Source organism: Myotis yumanensis, unplaced genomic scaffold (genome assembly GCF_028538775.1).
Source record: "Myotis yumanensis isolate MYYU_CA2020_CCGP unplaced genomic scaffold, mMyoYum1.0.hap1 SCAF_14, whole genome shotgun sequence".
In the NCBI taxonomy this organism is placed as follows: Eukaryota; Metazoa; Chordata; class Mammalia; order Chiroptera; family Vespertilionidae; genus Myotis; species Myotis yumanensis.
Window position 1 is genome coordinate 10,011,253 of NW_027223765.1, and position 17,624 is coordinate 10,028,876.

Here is a 17,624-nt window from a genome sequence, read left to right on the forward strand (position 1 = left end):
GGCAGCTGATCAATGTTTCTCTCTCATCGATGTTTCTAACTCTCTATCCCTCTCCCTTCCTCTCTGTAAAAAATCAATAAAATATATTTTAAAAATAAATTTAAAAAAATAAAAAAACCTTTATGAAATAATGAAAACAGAAGAATCTGGTTCCTTATTCTTAATGTCCACACTTGAAGAAATAAAAGCAGCCCCATGACAATTCTCCTGTGCCCCATTTCTGGAAGGAACTGGAGATCATTTTCCAGCCCATAACCCACAAGTCTGGAAAGAACTGTCTTCCATGACTTTGCACAGGCCAAACCCATAAAAATGCCTCAATTTATGCTACAGTTTTCAGATTTTGAATGTCATCGTTTTTTTTAAACATTCTAACAACTTAACTATATCCTTAAAAAAAAAAAGTGATGCCAATACTGATTCTAAAGTCCAATCTTAAAATTCAGTATCTTGGGGAGGGGGGGGGGATCTGCATGTTAGCCACTTAGAGATGAAAAAATATGTTCAAGATTTACTATCATGATATGACAGTTTATATATCAACCTTAATCACTCAAACTATTTTGTTAAAATGTAAGCCTATGGAAGAAAAGTAACTCTTTCAGAAATCTAAATAAACTGTATTTCCAGTTTAAGTTTAAATCAGTAATGATTTCAAAAACTATTTTCCGCTTAGTCTATCTGCCATTGAATAAAGTCAATAATGCTCCCTTTAGTGAACTGCTTAAACTAACCCTGTCCAAGCCACAAGAATAAGATACTGAAGTATAATTAAACTTTTTAACAAAATTAAAAATGGCTATGATGTTACTAAATATGACAACTAATTCAATAATTCTCCTACTGCTAACCATTTTGGCATACCCTGGGATTAACATTTATATGCGTTAAGTTTTACAAGGTCTTTTCTGATTACCTTTTTACAGAGAAATTTTGATGAGTGGAATGTATCAAATACCTTTAATTGTTTCACTATTTTTATCTCGGTCCTATGTTACCCATTATGTTCCAAGGTGATTTCAGCTGAAAAAAAATGAACCCTCCCTCCCTGAAGTCAGCTTTGAGAAAAGCAACTGCTTATAACAAATAGCATTTGGAAGAGCCTGGAAAAAGTACATGCCATACACAGAGAGAAGGACAGAGAAAGGAGGAGACATCTTCATTTATTCCTCACTTAACTGGCCTTAAACTGTTTCTACTTACCTTTTCACTTCTTTATCTTATTCATTAAAAACACCTAACATGCTAGGTACTAACATAATATTTGCCTATATAGATCGGTTGTTTTGTTTTGTTTGTCCTCCAGAAAATACTAGGAGAGATGTTCGTGGATTCTATTTCTATATATACTCATAACCACAAGGGGAAGAAATAAAATACTAAAAAATACTTTCTGAATACTTTAATATAGCAAAATAAAAGTATTGTACTCAATTTTGGTCTGTCTAAATCAGTAAAGTACTACAGAAAAGCATGCATGAGGATTAGGGTGTGCAGTGGAGAGGTTGGGGGAAGTAAGAGAACACAGGATAACCTCTTTCTTTGGCAAATATTAAATATACCATAAGGGTTAATAGGGAAAGAATATATATGTAATGGCTTATGATCTAACAATATAGATAGATATGGAAAAAGATTTTTTTAAATGATGGAATGGGAATAGCATATAAAAACGTATTTAACTAATTTCAGTAATCATAATTCATGTTGGTATATTAGTATTGCTATTCCAAGACTGTTGGTTTATAACGTTAGGGTAAGACAAATGAGTAATTCTGGATGTTCTAATTTATCAGCAGATTCTTCAACAGATGAACAATAAAGAAAACAAAGGGATGCAGGAATGTGTACATTTAAAGAGACTTTAAAAATATATCAAAAATACACCCTAACTGGTTTGGCTCAGTGGATAGAGCGTCGGCCTGCGGATTGAAAGGTCCCAGGTTCGATTCCAGCCAAGGGCATGTATCTTGGTTGCGGGAACATCCCCAGTAGGGGGTGTGCAGGAGGCAGCTGATCGATGTTTCTCTCTCATTGATGTTTCTAACTCTCTATCCCTCTCCCTTCTTCTCTGTAAAAAAATCAATAAAATATATTTAAAAATATATATATCAAAAATATGCCCTTGCCCTAGCCGGTTTCGCTCAGTGGTTAGAGTGTTGACCCTCAGACTAAAGGATCTCAGGTTCAATTCCAGTCAAGGACATGTACCTCAGTTGCAGGCTCGTTTCCCGGCCCCCTGTCGGGGCATGTATGGAAGGTAACCAATCAATATATCTCTCTCACATCGATGTTTCTCTCTCTCTCCCTATCTCTTCCTCTCCCTTCCACTCTCTCTAAAAATCAATGGAAAAAATATCCTCACTCATCAGGTGAAGATTAAAATATATATATATATATATAAAAAATATTTTTGCCTGGGCAAGACTGTAGTGTCTGAGAGACACATGGTGATAAAACAAAGAGACACAACAAAGTACAATAAAAGACAGGATAATAGTTACTTTTGAAGAAAGAAAGGAAGCTGTGATTGGGTTAGGAAACAGTGAGGCGTTTTTGAGGTGACTGGCAACATTCTATTTCTTGACCTTGCTGGTGATTATAACAGTGTTCACCATATACATGTAAGCTATATATATTTTAGCATGATTTTTCTATATCTGTTTTATTTTATAATTAAAATATTTTAAAATGTTCATAAGTGATGTAGCAGAGATACAGAATGCTATTCTCCAACCAATATAAGCCATTATTGTCCATCCTTTTCAAGATAGGACAGAAGCAGAAATTAGTAAAGCATTATTTCAAATAATAAATATTTGCCTGAATTCTAATACATCACTGTAAAAATTATCCCCAAAAATTACAATGAACAAAATTTTTATTTTATTTTACCAAAAAGACTGTTGGTTAGGAAAAACAAAAAGAAGCCTAAAACACCTAATTGAAGGAACAGTTTAGCCTTGAAAGTTGCCACTGACTATTCATGCAGGCAAATGATATTCTATTGCTAAGACTCCTATTTCACTAATTCCACCAACAATATACAGGCTGTAACAAAAAATGTATACACACTTTAACAGCTGATAGCCCAATTTTGAAAATGAAATAGATTTTAATAAACATTGCCTATATAATTATTCAAAGTATGTATACATTTTGGAGGGGCACCCTATATAGCTGAGGAAAACCACGCATATAAAAACTGTAAGAATTGGCCCCTGGTTTTGTAGGTTGAGCTGGTTAGTTATTGCTATAACTACTGAAGTACATATGAAACTATCCCAGCATGTACAATAGTTCTGCTAAAAACAAGAGATTTAATTACTATTCTCAAAGTACTAATCACTACAACTTACCTCTCTTAATTCTGAAATTCTCCGAAGTGATTTATCCTGGCTCTGACTTAATATACCCTATAATTAAAAATAAAAAAATAAAGTTGGGTCAAACAACTGCATGACATAGTAATACAAAGCAAGTCAAAAAGAATTATTTTTACAATATTACAACTGTTTATCTAAAAATAACCTGAGGATGGAGAACAGGACTGAAAATCTTAAGGTATAACCATGTTGAAAATCTGTTAAACAAAGTTAAATCATGATGCGACAGAACTGTTCTGCATCTGGCTGTGGTAGTGATTACACAAATCACATGCAAACCACAAAGTCAATTCTACTATATGTTAATTTTAAAAATAAAAAAAGTTAATTAAATCAAATTCCTAATGCAATTCAATTTATATCATTGCACCCTATAAGTCAATTACCAATCTGTTTAAACGGGGTTTTTTGTAATTTAAAAACAAGACAGTCCTTTTCTATATTAAAAAAAAGAAAAGCCTGGCCAGTGTGGTTCAGCAGTTGAGCATTGACGCATGAACCAAGAGGTAACCAGTTCAATTCCCAGTCAGGGAACATGCCTGGGTTGCAGACTCGATCCCTATTAGGGGGCGTTGCAGGACACAGCTGATCAATGATGTTTCTCTCTCACCAATGTTTCCATCCATCTCCCCCTCTCCCTCCCCCTCTCTCTAAAAATCAATTTTAAAAACATTAAAAAAGAAAAGTCCAGGAGAAAACCACAAAGAGAACTATAGATTGCTAAATTAGTAATCATATATTAAACTCAAGAAGCTAAAAGAGTAATAATGAAAGATGAAGTGATTCATCCTTTCCTGCAAGGGGGGAAAGGGAGAGGACAGGAGACAGGTGCTTTTCACTAAACTGAAAATTAAACCTGAAAAGTTGTGGTCTATGGAAACAAAGTAACTGTATATTCTTGCACAATATATAGTGAGGTAAAGAAATGGGGTAAATTTGGAGCTTCACTGGTCTGTGTAGATTAACAATAACAAAAAAACAGAGAGATACAGGTAGGCAAATGGTTTGCTTATATGGTCCAGAAGAGTATGACTGGGTTGTATTTGTGGGGCCTGGTAAATGAATAAAACAAAAACCAAAGGCTTTTTCCCATAAAGCCATGAACACAGGTTTTATTTGATTTGGTATAACATAAAAATTTTAAATGCAGGAAAATGCAGTGCTGAGAGCGATGAAAAATTGCAGTGCATTATTTACAAGCACCCGCTCTGCCAACTAACTGCCAGGAAGGGATCCCAGCTCTCCTCCCTATCTCTTACAGGCTGTGCAACAATAAACAAGTCGTTATTCCTCAATTTCCTCACAGAAGAGATTTAAGGACTAAATACACCATAATGCCTGGCACCCAGAAAGAACTAAATAAATGTTAGGTAGTATGAGCAGTACTGATAATAGTGTTGGCAGTACTTACAATTTTAATTTCATTGGGTCTACTGAAAGGATGTTTGCCAATTTAATAAAGAGGTTTCTAGGCATGCCAATATGGGCATGTACAGCGATGTAGAAAAAAAAAAAAAGCAAAAGTTATTGCATTTTATCTCCAACACCCTTTATATTTGGGACTATGCAACCACAATTCTCTACAGCCACTTAGTGATAGAAATACATACACCTAGAAATAAAAATCCATAGACAATTCATAGAAACACAGAATTTGGGAATAAGATGATCTTTTGAGAATGAATTTATGTAATATTAATAATACAATGAATTAAATCAGAACCACCACCCTCCCGCCACTTCGATAAAACTCATGTTTAAGAAAATATTCTTAAAAAACTAAAAGCCTGGCCGGTGTGGTTCAGTGGTTGAGCGTCAATCTATGAACTAGGAGATCAAAGTTCAATTCCCGGTCAGGGCACATGATTCCTAGTAGGAGGCAAGTAGAAGGCAGCCAATCTATGTTTCTCTCTCCCTCTCTTCTTTCCTCTCACTCTAAAATCAATAAGAACATATCTAAAATAAAAATTTAAAAAGATGCAACCTGCAAACTAAGACATTAGGAAACATGTTTAAAAGAGCAAAACATGCCTTAAAACGAAACCTCGTAAGCACTTTAGGGATCAGAAACTGAAAAACACCCATCCCTACCATGTAAAATCTCTGGGATACCTCCCTCTTTCTCTTTATCAAATCTCCAGTAATAGTAAAGCAGGTTACTGCTTTACTATTACTGCTTTAATATATGTAATAATCATATGATTATTACAAGTGGGGATAGAACTATTTTTACTATGAGATTCTTTCTAATTTTAACATTATGTATGAATCAATATCATAGCCAACAAATCACTTACTTGTAGCTTTTTCTTCTCTCTCTGAACAGTCTGATAAGCTGTTACAAGCTAAAATAAAGAAAAAGTCATCAATAACATGTCATTCCTAAATAAATGCAATTAATTATTCTAAACTCCACTAAAGCATCTTGTTATGAAAGTCAAAAAAATAAATCATAAGAATTCTTTTATAGCCGAAACCGGTTTGGCTCAGTGGATGGAGCGTCGGCCTGCGGACTGAAAGGTCCCAGGTTCGATTCCGGTCAGGGGCATGTACCTGGGTTGCGGGCACATCCCCAGTGGGAGATGTGCAGGAGGCAGCTGATCAATGTTTCTCTCTCATCGATGTTTCTAGCTCTCTATCTCTCTCCCTTCCTCTCTGTAGAAAATCAATAAAATATATTAAAAAAAAAAAAAAAAAGAAATAGTTATAAAAAAAAAAAAAAGAATTCTTTTATAAACAATTCAACCTAGTTAGATGCATATACAGCCAAACTAAATAAAATAGGAAATACAGTTCTAAAAAATAAAAGGAGAACTCAACTCTATAAAAAAAGATATTAAATCTCCTTTTGATTTAACCTTAGACATGTACTTCTTTAAGTATCAGGACCTAATTCATAGGTAGGAATTAGAGCCAACTCACCTAAAGGCAGAAGACAGCTCAAATAATAATCATAGACCAGTACCATCAGTAACAGCATCACCTGGGAGCTTGCTAGAAACTGAAATTTTTGGGCCCCACCCCAAACTAACTGAACAGGAATTGGGGGAGGAAGAGCAAGGAAACACAGGAATGTGTGTTTTAACAAGCTCTCCAGGTGATTTTTTGCTTGACTATGTAATTGACCTCTAAAAGTTCCTTTTGGTTATAGGACCTGTGACTATGGCTGTGTAAAAATCTGATGAAAAGAACTCATAACCAACCGTTGAAAACTGGTTCCTAAAGAAATGTTTAACCACGTAATCTAACTAGGATATTTACTAGTAAACATTCTAGCACAACTTGGTGAAATTATATATTGATAAATCTTTTAAACCTGTAAACCAAGCATGTCAAACTCACAACCCACAGACTGTATGCCTCATTTATTTGGCCCGTGTTAGCCTTTGAGTTTCACATGCTTGCTGTAAACTATATAGCACTACTCATCTGAAAGCTAAGCACATGGCCTCAATTTAGACGTTACTTTAGAAGTGCTAGTGGCCTGTGAAGAAATAGGCTGCAGCTTTAGGAGGAAGAACTCCCCTATTCTGAACCTTGCCATTTTCCTTGGAAGGCTACTCTGTGCCCCTACATGCCTCTACTGAAATCTTGAGTGAAGAGGCAGATAGCAATGGAAAGTGCATTGGCAACAGAGATTATGAACACAAAAGAACACACAAAATTCCATCTAAGACTAGGACCCTCCCTTTCTTATTACCTTAAGACCAGATAGGGTAGAAAAGGTAAAGACAAAGTCTATGGGCTCTTTTCCCTAATGAGTTGCATAACTGCGGTAGCACAAATATCAGAACAACAGAAAGAAATAGAATCAAATAGGACTCTGTCAACTGCTACCTATGTGACAGTAAGCAAGTTACTTAATGTCTATGATTAAGTCTCTATGAGTCTCTAACCCCTATTCTACAAATGAGAGTTAATTGATAACTACTTCACAGAGATGATGCAAAACTAAATGGCACCATAAATATCAAATGCATAGTGTCTTACACACTTAAATATTAATTTTACTGTTGCCCCAGCTTCAAACTTAAAAGCCATAACTAAGCTAGTGAAAATAACATAAATTTCAACAAAAATCAATACCATTATTAACTTTGATAGAAATAAAAAATAAATTTTAAAGGAAAAGTTGCCTGATTTCACAAGTGCCTCCTGAGATACATGGTTTTCCTGCCCTGTTTACATCTCTGGGTTCCAGCCAGCCTATAGCTTTTAGCCTAATAATTCCTTTCTAGTTTGCCAGCATTCTATAGTTTAAAAAAAAATACTTTATATATTTCATCTAGGGTTTTTTGTTCTTTTTGGCTGCAGGTTAAAACTATCCATATTGTAGCCATAATTGGAAATAGAAGTTATGGCTAACTTTACATACTAACTTTGAATTTTATTATTCATTAGTTAAAATTAACGATACTGCTGATTTACAAACTGCTAAGACAATAAACTGGTAGGCATTGTAAAAAAAATATAATAAGCCACAGGCAACTTGCTGTAGAAAGGTTTTCCTTAGGAAAGATTGTTTCAACTGCACAAGATGGGGAGAACTAATACAATTCAACCTGAAGGGAAGATGCTGAAAAGAGAGATGGGCAGCACTACTTCCTCACTTAGACCGGAGAGTGTCATCCTCAGAGGGATAGAAGTTAAAAGATTCATTTGAGGCAAAATTTAAATGTAGGTACAATGAAAGTGAAACAAATGTGTCAGAAAATCAAACTACTTAAAACATAATTGGGGTCTGTAATAATGAAAATCTGATAAGCAGAAGAGGTCATGTTGAAGCCACAGCACTTAGATGAACAAGGGAGAGAATGTGAGGAGGCAAGATGATGAACTCTGCACTGGGTGTCCAAGCAGAAAGGCAGAGTGTGAGAACTAGAAGGCTACAGACAATAAGCTCCAAAACTTTACTAAGAGTCTTGCCACAAAAGACCTGAAACACTGAAAATCTTTAACTAGATATTGCCAGAGATTACCCATCATTAGTAGCCAGCATATCTAAGGAATTGAGAGTTTTGCCAACCACAGGTATAAAAGCCACACAGTAACATGAATTAGAGAACAAAGGGAAGAAATTTTCCTTTAGGCAAGAAAGGCATGCTCCTACCTCAGAACATTTCCCTTTGTAGCTATTCAACCTTCGTTCCATTCTTCGCAACCACTGAATCAACTGTTCTTTGTTGAGGCTGTCCAAATTCCCTAGCGAATCTTCAGTCTCGCTCTCCATATCAGAGGGTGGATCAACAGTGGCAGCAGAGAGGTCCAGGTCAAGTCGATTCAGGGATTCTCTGGAAGATGTTCGTACCAAAGACTCTTTTGAAGAAGATCGGAACAGAGATTCCTTTATCGGACTTCGAAACAAAGACTCCATGGAAGACACCCGGAGCTGGAGTTTCTGTGCTAAAGTCTGTGTGTCACCTGACTGTAACCAAAAACCACAGAATATGTGGGTTAAAAATACACATTTAGACTTCTATTATTCCCTATCACCAGTAATAACCTATTAAAAGCTCTAACATATTCAATTAAAATCCCTGACATTTAACATAATACATTGTTTTCTGAAAAATGAGAGACACCTGGTTATTTCTGAAAAAGTGCTGGACCTGGAATCAGAGGACTGGGGTGTAGGTCCCAGGTCTGTCACCGAGCAGTGGAATGACCTTCACTAAGTCACTTCCTTTCAGTCTGCACATCTGTAAAAAAGAAGGAAGCCTTCTGTTCTCTTGTCTCAAATCTCTTACCTACAAATCTGCCCCTGTCACACTGTCACCAGTCTGATGGTTGCAATAAGGGAGAGGGTGGGAAGATGGGTGAGAAGGGTGAAGGAGAATATAGTCAATATATTGTACACAACAGTTTAAGTGAACCGAACTTTTCTCAAGACTGAGACTGGTTTAATGAGATATATAACAATTTACCAACCCAACTCCAGGGAAGTTTCAGAAGAGGGAACTATGGGGATTCAGAATGAGTCACCCCAAGATGTGCCTCTGTGCCTCTGTGGTATGCCGAATGTTTTGAGCTAAAGGCAACTTTAACAACAGCACAAGAGAAAATTCTGCCTCTCCCTTAACTACCTAGAACAGTGGTCGGCAAACTGCGGCTCCCGAGCCACATGCGGCTCTTTGGCCCCCTGAGTGTGGCTCTTCCACAAAATACCACGTAAAGGTGCACAATACAGTGCGATTGAAACTTCGAGGCCCATGCGCAGAAGTCGGTTTTCGGCCTGGGCGAGTCTATTTTGAAGTGGTGTTAGAAGAAGTGAGGGGTGTCAATCAGTCGGGCAACGGGATACGCAGCGCAGGGGAGGTACATTGCTTTGAGGTACTGAGGTACGTTTGCTGAGGTTGACCCCTTCCAACTCTCCCATTCACACTCGTCTATCTGAAACAAGTAGACAAGACGAGTGTGGATGGGAGAATTGGAAGGGGTCAACCTCAGCGAACTTACCTCAATCAGATTGAGGATGTTTTTAGCAAAGGCCAGCTTAGGAGTACCCTAATTAAGTTAATAACAATGTACCTACCTATATAGTTTAAGTTTAAAAAATTTGGCTCTCAAAAGAAATTTCAGCTGTAACCAGTTTGGCTCGGTGGATAGAGCATCGGCTTGCAGACTGAAGGGTCCTGGGTTCAATTCCGGTCAGGGGCATGTACCTTGGTTGCGGGCACATCTCCAGTGGGGAGTGTGCGGGAGGTGGCTGATCGATGTTTCTCTCTCATCAATGTTTCTAACTCTCTATCTCTCCCCCTTCCTCTCTGTAAAAAATCAATAAATATATTTTTTTTTAAAAAAGAAATTTCAATCATTGTACTGCTGATATTTGGCTCTGTTGACTAATGAGTTTGCCAACCACTGACCTAGAAGAACTTGAATTAGGGGTCTTGCCCATAAGAGATTATCAGATAATCTCTTTTGACCTATCCATAGGGCAGGACAAACTCCTGTTCACTAAGCATCTTCTCTTCTTCTCAACCTGCAATGACCCGTTGAAGCCCTCCAGAGCCCCCTACCTCATTCCTAGCTCAGGATGTCTTATAAGACCATGTTTCCTTTCTATCTCTGAACCTGATGTGAGGTCTCGGGCTCTGTCATGTACATGGATTCTCAACCATATGTATGTATTACATTTGGTCATTTTCTCTTACTAAAAATAAATTTAAGCCAAGACTGGTTTGGCTCAGTGGAGAGAGCGTCGGTCTGTGGACTAAAAGGTCCCAGGTTCGATTCCGGTCAAGGGCATGTACCTTGGTTGCGGGCACATCCCCAGTGGGAGGAGTGCAGGAGGCAGCTGGTCGATGTTTCTCTCTCATCGATGTTTCTGACTCTCTCTCTCCCTTTCTCTCTGTAAAAAATCAATAAAAATATATTTAAAAAAAATAAAATAAATTTTAAAAATAATAATAGTATTGTGGTAAGTTTGCATGGTGACAGATGTTATTAAACTTAGTGTGGTGATCACATTATAAAATATAAATGTTGAATCACTATATTATACACCTGAAATACATACCAACTACAAAAAAATAAATAAATAGCATTCCACCTCTTAAAAACAAAAAACAAAAAGTAAATATTGAGAGACAGATAAGTACGGTGAAGTATCAGTGATAAAATCTAGGTGGAGGAACAAAATGAAAAAAGAAAAAATAATCTAGGTGGAGGGTATATAGCTATTCACTTTAAAGTTCTTCCAACTCATATATATTTGAAAATTTTCATAATAAACTATTGAAAAATAAAAGGGCAGTACTCAAAAATAGCAACAGAAATTTAAAATGCAACTTTAATACTGTAATTTATTTTATATTTAAAAATTCACACATGAATTTTTAAATATAAAATAATTTTCCCAATAATTAAAAAAAATAACATATGAGAACTGCTATTTAAATCCCTGTATTTTGCTCTACTGAATTTAATCAATTCAGTTCTCATTCTATTTTAATAGCATACAAATTCAAATGGGGCAATACATGGTAAAAAAATAGAGCTAGAGTGATATTTTGTGTCTAACAATGATAATTCCATAGTACTATCAGTAACTAGCCACTGGTCGTTGGGCAAATAATTTAATATTTCATGCCTGATATCTCATCTATACAATAAGTAATACTAAATCCTAGATTCCTCCTAAACTGCTAAAATACTAACACTATGATTCAATAAAACCATTTTATAGCTTCTCAGAAAAATGCTCAAATATTATCTACTGTTTTGAAAAAATGTATTTTTCTCTATTGTGTGGTGGCATGTACTAATTCTTTTCAAAGATCTGAGTTTTATAAGTCTGTTTGAAGTAAAAGGTCAGTTCTCCACATTCTCTTTTGGAGATGAATGAATCAATTTCATTAGCTGAGTATTATGAATTGCATTAAACAATTCAAAATTTAATAGTATTTAATAGAAATTTTTCTAAAATACACACTTTTCTGCCTTCTTAAATAAGGACAATGAGTAAACCTTTAAAACAATGTCCATGCCACAATTATTATATTGTGTGCCAAAATTATTAATTTACACAAGATGTCCAACCCAGTTTTAAGAGGGTCATAGACAGCTCTATGCCTTATGAACTTCTGGGCTTGCTTTTACCATCTCTTCTAGCGTGGTATAAACTCTGATTTCCTGCTGCTGTCAAGATGCCCAACCATAATAAGCATGTACCCCTTCATCAACATACACTGTTACTAATTTGCTAACAACCAATACCCAATTTGTCAGAAATCTGTTTAAAGGTAAACAGACTCTAAGTGAAAACATCTCTTTGTTATGAGAATTAAATGAGATCATATATATAAAATGGTTAATAATGCCTGACAACAGAGTAAATACTCAGTAAATGCTATCTTATTTTTTTAGGAAAATATTTGTTTTTTTTAAGGAAGTTCAAAGCCTTTAGTGAGCCTTACTTCCTGAATATCACCCATGTTTATTATTTAACTTAATTAAAACTTAAGTCTCTCTCAAATAGTTATCTTTCATTTTATTTTTTGCATTTGTAACTATATTTAGTCTTTTTAAACTATTCTATAAGAGAAGGAAAAAAGTATTCCAAAAAATATTCTTTAATAATATTCCTTAAAGATCATTGGATCTGTCCAGTACCATTTAAATTTGGTGCCTCTCAATTTTTACCCTTACCTCATGGCACCTATAGAAAATGATGTATTTGTAGAAGACTTGGGATTTATTGGGGATGCTGCTCAAGGCCAAAGTCAACAGGCCCAGGGACTCGGATTATGGCCAGAGCCTATCAGCCTCCCCCAAAGGATCTCAGATCACAGGTGACCTTTTCATGGAGTTTGGGAAACTGTAATTTATACATTTGCTAGACAATACTTCAGGATGTTTAATGTACATAATTTAGTTCATAAATCATTTAGGTCATAAATTGTATACATTCATGCTCCAGATTCACAAAATTAGAAATGTTATTTCCCTACAAAAGAGACTGCTGAAAACAGCCAGGTTAATGATAACAATCATCACTAAAGCCAAAGTAAACAAATGTTCACTTCAGACTCTGCCATCATCATGTTTTTCATGAATTTTTTCTTTCTTTTTTTGAAGGAGTCAAAAGAATGTCACTTAGCCCCAATCACAAATAACTTTTGAGTATCAAAGATAACCTAAATTCTCTGTATTAGCACATTTAAGAGCAAACTTTAAAATAAATTTCATTTCTTTCATAATCCCCTTTCAAATTATGTAACGTAACGTCTTTCAATATGACTTTCTCTATTTTCTTTACAACTATAAAGTCAGATTTCTTTTTTCAAAACGTTTTCTCTTTACCACCATTAATTTTTTAAATGAGTAATAACAGAATCTTACATGACTGGTGTATGTATAAAAGTCACTTACAGTTTTTTTCCAAGAAATCATCAACAAACCTGGATTTACCATACATATTGTATCAAATGTTTGGACATCACTGTTTCAATATAAAGTCAAATGCTACTATTATAGATTGACCAACACTCTGAAAGGACTTGCCATTTTTTTTAAATAAAATGAATAACATACCTGGGGAGTCACCAGTTCACTTCCATTAATACTGTCCGGAGATTTTGTGGCTTGGAGAGATATATTCTAAAAAGAACAAAGAGATATTGTAAAGAAAAGGAAAAAAAGACTGAAGATTTAAAACTGTTAAGAACAAAGGCCAAGTACCAAGCCCTAGTAGATACATTTATCAAACAAAATTAGTAAGTGTTCATTTATTAGAATGTCTTCATGCAAGGCAAAACTAGTATGGTAAGTATTTTAGAAAATTCATTTTGCTGCAATATATATAGCTAAATAGCAAAGATTAGTATGTAGCAAAACTTATTTCAAGCTAATCACATACCTTTCCCATTATAATGTCCCCAGTTTTTTCCCCACAGCAAAATTAACATAAGGGTTTCTATTAGCTAAACTCATCCAAACAGAAATCTATCCAGAAAAAGAAATAATATCAATAGTTCCCTACAATAAAAGAATATTCAAATTAAAGTTATTTGGGCTAAGCTCTGAAAATTATCTTGGTAACAAGAAATACAAATGCCTCATTCGTTTGAAGCCAACAGTATAAATGACACTGTTGTGACAATTTTCAGAAAAACTTATAATTAAAAATAATCTTATTCCACATGTGAAAGTTTTAATTGTATCCTATTCGTATGACAAATGCTCCAAAGTAAGCAACATTCTGCTGATTACATCATAGCAGCATAGGTTCTATGATAATGGATGAGATTCTTTGATATTCAAAATTCTACATTGCATTCATAATACACTAAGTATCTAACTGAAATTACAGCTTTAGAAGTAGCTCATGATAAAATAATCTCAATTTTTTTAACAAAAGCATTTGACCAAATACTAGCCACTACCAGTATGTTTCAGTAACTTGGTCTTTAAATAGCACATTTCCCCTACAATTCTACAGCTGACCAAGAAAAGGTCAAATATCTGACCTTACTTATTCTAAAATACAAGTGAAGGCACTCAGCTTTGCAAAAGTGTTCTCAAATTTTTGAGCTCTCATTAGGTGTTTGATACTAAGAAATTGTTAATTTTTAGGTATGATAAATGTATAGTGGGTCTATATTTTGTCTTTATCTTTTAGAAATATATACCAAAATATTTAGATACAATAGTAGTTCTGAAATTTGCTTCAAATAATCCAGTGGGGATGAGGTGGGGGTAAGCTGCATGTATGGAAAGGGTGGTAGTGGTATGTATGGTTAGGGAAGTGGGAAGGGATCCTAATAAAATGGGCATGAGTTAATTGTTGACACTGGTAATGAATACTATAGGAGGAAAAGAATTCTTATACCACTATTGCTACTATTTCCACTTTTGTAATATGTTTCAATTTTTCCCTAATAAAAATGTAAATAGCCCTAACCGGTTTGGCTCAGTGGATAGAGCATCGGCCTGCGGACTGAAAGGTCCTAGGTTCGATTCCAGTCAAGGGCATGTACCTTGGTTGCAGGCACATCCCCAGTAGGAGGTGTGCAGGAGGCAGCTGATCGATGTTTCTCTCTCATCGATGTTTCTAACTCTCTATCCCTCTCCCTTCCTCTCTGTAAAAAATCAATAAAATATATATTTTTTTAAAAATGTAAATACCTTCTCCCTCTAATATAAAAAGAGTTATCAAATTTTATTAGTCAAAGACATTTTCTTAAAGTTAGACAGGAGAGAAAGGTTGGAGGAACACAGTAATTAACTTTTATCTTCCTGTTCTCTGCCATTTCAAAGAATTAAAAGTTGCATACATGGCATATATTTGTGTAACATCATAAGTAATGTTTCTAGCCCTAAATATATACTACAAACTATAAAATAAAAAAACATTTTATAGGGATCAACAAATCTCTCAGCCAATCAGTACAGTGAAAAGCAATAGTTAAATTATGCAGAAAGGAAATGAAAGAACTCCATAAGATATATAGGTTAGAAGGAATAGTGGCAAGAGAGTCCCTATTCTATTTTAAGTAAATTACTTGACACATGATTGTAGTCCATACAAAAAAGCTATTCTACGATTGCTTGAAATATCACCCTATCAAACACAGCATAACATTTAAAAACCTTTCCTCCCTGTGTAATATTTCAGTTTATATGTTATACCATATACGTATCTAAATATATGCAAGACAACTAAGGGAAGTATTGGCCTATGTTTCCCTGAAATTTAAATTAGGAACTTTTAGAAGCAAAATTAGAGATTTTGTCACTACCTGTAATGCCTTCTCTATTTCTGTCCAACAAATGCCCTTTTTTAATGAAGTTTCATTTAACTTGCCTGAAGGACTAACACATTCCCTACACCTGTATTTTCTTCTATTAAGCCTTAATTCCTGTGTAGAGTATGTTGATATTTTTATCTTCATATAAAGTTATAAAATCTTGGAGAGCAGAAAAACCTTGCATTTTCGTCTTGGTCCCAGGACCTGACATCTTGTGGACTGGTAGTACAGGCTCAGTAAATGCTTGTTAAATCCTATACAATTATTTCCTTCAGTGAAAGAAGACTTCTGAAGGCCTTCTCCCACACAGAAGCCTAAAGAACTAGCTCAATACAAGTCAATACTCAAGAGTACCAATACTTTCTCCTTGGAGGCAATTCCTAGATACAGGAAAACTCTTCTAAAGTGCATTTAATTTAAAAGCACACACAGGTTCCCTGCCACTTTATGTTCAATTATGTTTTTGTTCAATCTTTGGTCAATATTTATTGGTTGCTGAGCACTAAGGATGCAATAATTTTTAGAATTACAGGTAAAGATACCTATCTTTCAAAAAAAAAAAAAACTAAATTAAGGAAAAATCAGCAGCTGGTGATTCCCTAATGTAATGAATTACGCCCTCTCTAAATGCTTATTCTACTATAGGTTATGCTATAGTTTCCCTTTGTTATGTGGGGAAAAATAAGTTTTTATCTGAACAAAATTCAATTTAAAAAATAGTATAGACTTTTAATCTACTTAAATTATTTCTAATGCCTTCATTTAAAATTTTTTAGCATTTTTTTCATGATAGGCTAGGACTCCATACAAATTACTTTTATATACTTACTAAAGGCCCAGTGCACAAATTCGTGCACAGGTGGGATCCCTCGGCCTGGCCAGCAATTGGGGCCAATCAGGGCCAATTGGGGACGCGAATAGTTGGCCCATGGGGGGAGGGGCCGTGGGAGGTTGGCTGGCTGTGGGGAGAGGCTGCGGGAGGTTGGCTGTGGGAGTGCACTGACCACAAGGGGGCAGCTCCTACGTTGAGTGTCTGGCCCCTAGTGGTCAGTGTGTATCATAGCAACCAGTTGACCGGTCATTTGATTGTTCAGTTGTTTGGATGCTTAGGCTTTTATATATATAGATGGAAGTGGGCCTAGGAAAAGCTCTTCTTTTTTTTAAAAAAAAGTCTCTATTGCAGTATCATTTTATTTTTAAACTAGAGGCCTGGTGCACAAGATCTGTGCACTGTGGGGGAGGGGTGTCTCTCAGCCCGGCCTGCTCTCTCGCAGTCCAGGAGCCCTCGGGGGATGTGGACTGCTTAGGCCTGCTCCCCTAAGCTGGCAGTCAGACATCCTTAGCACTGCCATGGAGGTAGGAGAGGCTCCCGCCACCGCCACTACACTCGCCAGCCGTGAGCCCGGCTTTTGGCTGAGCTGCGCTCCCCCTGTGTGAGCGCACTAACCACCAGGGCGCAGCTCCTGCATTGAGCATCTGCCCCCTGGTGGGCAGTGCATGTCATAGCGACCAGTCATTCTGCCATTTGGTCGATTTGCATATTAGCCTTTTATTATACAGGATAAGTTGGTAATTTATCTTTAACTGGGATTCCTGTGTCCTTCTCAAACCAGTTTTGAAAATAGTGAGGTGTTATTTGTAACCAGAACCAAGGAGAGGCCTCTTTCCCTGAGATCCAAGCAAAGGCATCACCAGAACTCTGAGCTGCTTTCTTTTCTAAAACCAAGGTTAGAATGTAGTTTAGGATTGCTAGTGGCTATATACAGACCAAGTCTTAACTGGCTGAAGGGATTAATACAGAAATGTTCCAATTTCATCACCAGCCTAATAAGTTCAACTAATTCTCATTCTTTAAAAAAACAAAAAAATCAATCCCAGTTCAATGTCCAATTTAACACCAAAAGCTACCTTACTGAGCAAATACCTCTAAATTTTAATTTGCTAAATTAAGAAATTAGATACTTGAAGAAAAAAGTCCACTTTCCCA

General features: G+C 35.7%; 1 protein-coding gene across 6 annotated transcripts in view; it reads right to left on the bottom strand.

Moving 5' to 3' along the window:
- GOLGA4 (golgin A4) overlaps nucleotides 1-17,624 on the bottom strand; it is an 87,037-nt gene that overhangs the window by 53,340 nt on the left and 16,073 nt on the right. For all 6 annotated transcript variants that reach the window (XM_070391692.1, XM_070391691.1, XM_070391689.1 and 3 more), the window contains 4 exons: nucleotides 13,422-13,487; nucleotides 8,497-8,811; nucleotides 5,684-5,731; nucleotides 3,360-3,416 (listed from right to left, as the gene is read on the bottom strand). In XM_070391692.1, coding sequence (XP_070247793.1) covers nucleotides 3,360-3,416; nucleotides 5,684-5,731; nucleotides 8,497-8,811; nucleotides 13,422-13,487 — 486 coding nt within the window. The remainder of the gene's footprint in view (nucleotides 1-3,359; nucleotides 3,417-5,683; nucleotides 5,732-8,496; nucleotides 8,812-13,421; nucleotides 13,488-17,624) is intronic.